The sequence below is a fragment of the Kryptolebias marmoratus genome, linkage group LG8 (genome assembly GCF_001649575.2).
Source record: "Kryptolebias marmoratus isolate JLee-2015 linkage group LG8, ASM164957v2, whole genome shotgun sequence".
Taxonomy (NCBI): Eukaryota; Metazoa; Chordata; class Actinopteri; order Cyprinodontiformes; family Rivulidae; genus Kryptolebias; species Kryptolebias marmoratus.
In genome coordinates this window covers 28470043-28472759 of record NC_051437.1, presented here as the reverse complement: position 1 = coordinate 28472759, position 2717 = coordinate 28470043, and the positions used below count along the sequence as shown (strand labels likewise).

The 2717-nt window shown below is 40.0% G+C and overlaps 2 protein-coding genes across 3 annotated transcripts in view; one reads left to right on the top strand and one right to left on the bottom strand.

Annotated features, from left to right (window-relative positions):
• The window catches only part of LOC108229707 (tumor necrosis factor receptor superfamily member 14-like), a 7540-nt gene extending 4865 nt beyond the window's left edge, over nt 1-2675 (top strand). The window contains exons 3-6 of the mRNA XM_037976888.1: nt 1619-1744; nt 1891-2046; nt 2179-2266; nt 2377-2675. Of these exons, the coding sequence (XP_037832816.1) occupies nt 1619-1744; nt 1891-2046; nt 2179-2266; nt 2377-2590 (584 nt within the window). The 3' untranslated portion in view covers nt 2591-2675. The remainder of the gene's footprint in view (nt 1-1618; nt 1745-1890; nt 2047-2178; nt 2267-2376) is intronic.
• Nucleotides 1-2717, bottom strand: part of LOC108250565 (tumor necrosis factor receptor superfamily member 14-like) — a 29931-nt gene that overhangs the window by 16091 nt on the left and 11123 nt on the right. The window lies entirely within an intron of this gene.

Sequence of the window (2717 nt, the reverse complement as noted above, 5' to 3'; positions counted from 1 at the left end):
GGATCTTTTTCGTGTTCGCTAGCTTCGTGTTCGAAGATTTCTTCTGTTACTGGCAGCTCTTCGGTTCTTTCTTGCTTTTTATAGTTTTTCCGGCTTCTTTTCTTGCTTATCCCACTCATGCTGTAGTTTTATCTATCGAGTTCGAGTTTTGTTGTGGGCATTTTTACCCGACTCTGGAGAGCTCTCTGACTATGCACCTATTCCCTCCGCCATCTTGTTTTCCCCTCCAGTGTCCCTTATTTTAATTTCTGAAAGGTGGCTGTTGTTGTCTTGCAGCTGTTTGCTGTAGTCGTAGGCCTATTTAAAATATAACAGATAATAAAAAGCAAAACCTGAGGAATCAGTGACCACATATGCCCTGACTACCTGTGATGTTTCAAGAAATATCATTCAAGAAATATACCCAGCAAGCCGTCTACTGAAGGCTTACAAGACTCTAGCAAAGTTAAATTTCCTCATCTCATACAGGAGAATCTTGATTTGGTGTTTCCAAATCTGACAGTAGCCTTTACACCAGGGGTCTCCAATCCTGGTCCTCAGGGCCTCCATCCTGCAGGTTTTACTTGTTTCTCTGCTCCAACACACCTGATTCAGAGGTTAAATCACCTCTTCATGCTCTGCAGAAGCCTGTTAATGATACACTGATTCAGATCAGGTGTGTTGGAGCAGAGAAACAAGGAAAACCTACAGGATGGAGGCCCTGAGGACCAGGATTGGAGAACACTGCTTTTTACAGTATTCTTAACCATGCTGAGAGATCCTTTAGCAAGCTGAAACTTATCAAAAGATACCTTTGTTTGAGTATGAGCAATGATCACTTGTCCCATTGTGACATGGTCTATTTCATTTGATGCTATTCTTGACAAATGGGCAAGTGCAAAGGCACGAAATGTAACAGTTTAGTATTAAAACTCTGTCAGTCCAGGCTGTTGTTCAGATTTCATATTTCCACTACAGAAAATTTGTTGAGCACTGAGTGCCACTACTGTTACATATTTTTACTTTATTAAACTTTTTTTTGTTTGCGATTGAGATGATCACCTGCTGTAAAATGTATGTGATGATGTGTTCGCATACACCTTAGAAAGTATGTAGTTGCACCCATCCAAAGACCCCCCACGTTCTGACTGATTTTATTTTATTTTTTTACGTCCTTCATCCTGCTGTCATCCAGGGTGAAGGAGGCCTTAGTCTTCAATATTTCAGGTTTTAAAGAATTAAAATCATTTTCTTCTTCTTCTCAGATCCTTCTGATGAGATCCTCCAGTGTTTCCAGCCTCAGATGTCCTCTAACAGAGTATCAGATAGGAGATGAATGCTGTCCCATGTGTCCAGCTGGTAAGAGCCCACCTAACACTAATCAGTGATCTCATTTTGATTTGACCTTCAGGCTGTTTCTCTGTAGTCCTCCTGACCTTTGACTGTTAGAGAAGAACCTGCAGCTGACTCTGTTACCTACAGGAAAGAAAACTGATTTCAAAGTTAAATATTGGCTAAAATTTACAATATTATTAATATTGTCTCTTTAATAGACCATAAACATAAATTAAACATACCAGGGACACTTATATTCAGCATTAAGCGTTAATAAAAACTAATGTGCTGTTTTTATCAACAGGAAGTCGAGTAGAAGTAGACTGTTTTAAGTTCCTAAGCAGATCCTGTCTGCCCTGTTCTGAGGGAACCTTTACGGATCGACCAAACGGAAGGAGAAGATGTGATCAATGTTCTACCTGTGATCCAGGTGGGTTTCTGTTGATATGTTCTAATTCTCCTTCAGATGTTTAATCTGAATTCCTTCATTCTGACAGGTTGTCGTATCACATCACTGAAGTCTGGGGAGATCTTGTTAAAGCAGAGCAGAAGTTTTATTTCTGTCTGTGTTTCCAGGTTCTGGTTTGAAACTAAAGAGGAAATGTGAGCCATCATCAGACACAGTTTGTGAACCAATGGAGGGATTCTTCTGCATCGAACCCACAAATACAGGCTGTTCAGCAGCTCAGAGACACAAGAGCTGTGAACCAGGACAGTACATCAACAGAACAGGTTGGTTTAGGTTAAAGGTCAGGAGAGTTCAACCTGAACCCCAAAGTTTAGGGAACGGTTCAGAGAGCACATCTGGTTCTATTTGTACTGAATTTCTGATCAACTTTCCTGATGTGAGCTGTGTTTGTGCAGGAACGCCGTCCGTAGACGCTGAGTGCTCTGACTGCAGCAGTGGATCATTTTCTAACGGATCATCAACATCATGTCAGCCTCACACTCAGTAAGAGATTCTTCATGTTTAAAAAGCTCCAACATGTCTGCTTCCTGAGAGCAGTGGGGAAGTTATTTATCACAACATGTTCCTGTAAAAGAGTCTCTCTGTCCTTCCAGATGTGAAGAGCTGAACCTTCGGCTGATAACAGCAGGAACAGCTGCAGCTGATGCTCAATGTGGAGAAAAAAGTTTCATTAGGATAGTAGTTTGGATAACCCTCGGGATTCTTGTTTTTTTATTAGTAATATGCATTTTAGGTTTTCTATATTGTCGGAGGTCTGGGAAACTACAATCATTCCAAGAACAAGGTAAGGATGAGAAAAGGCAATAAAATGTTTTAGTTTAATAATTAAGAAGAATTTTCTGCCTCATCATATTAGAGCTTTTAGTGTTTTAATATTTTATTTTTGTTTTGTTCTTTTTTGTTGCAGCAGGCAAAAAAAGAAACCAAAACAAAT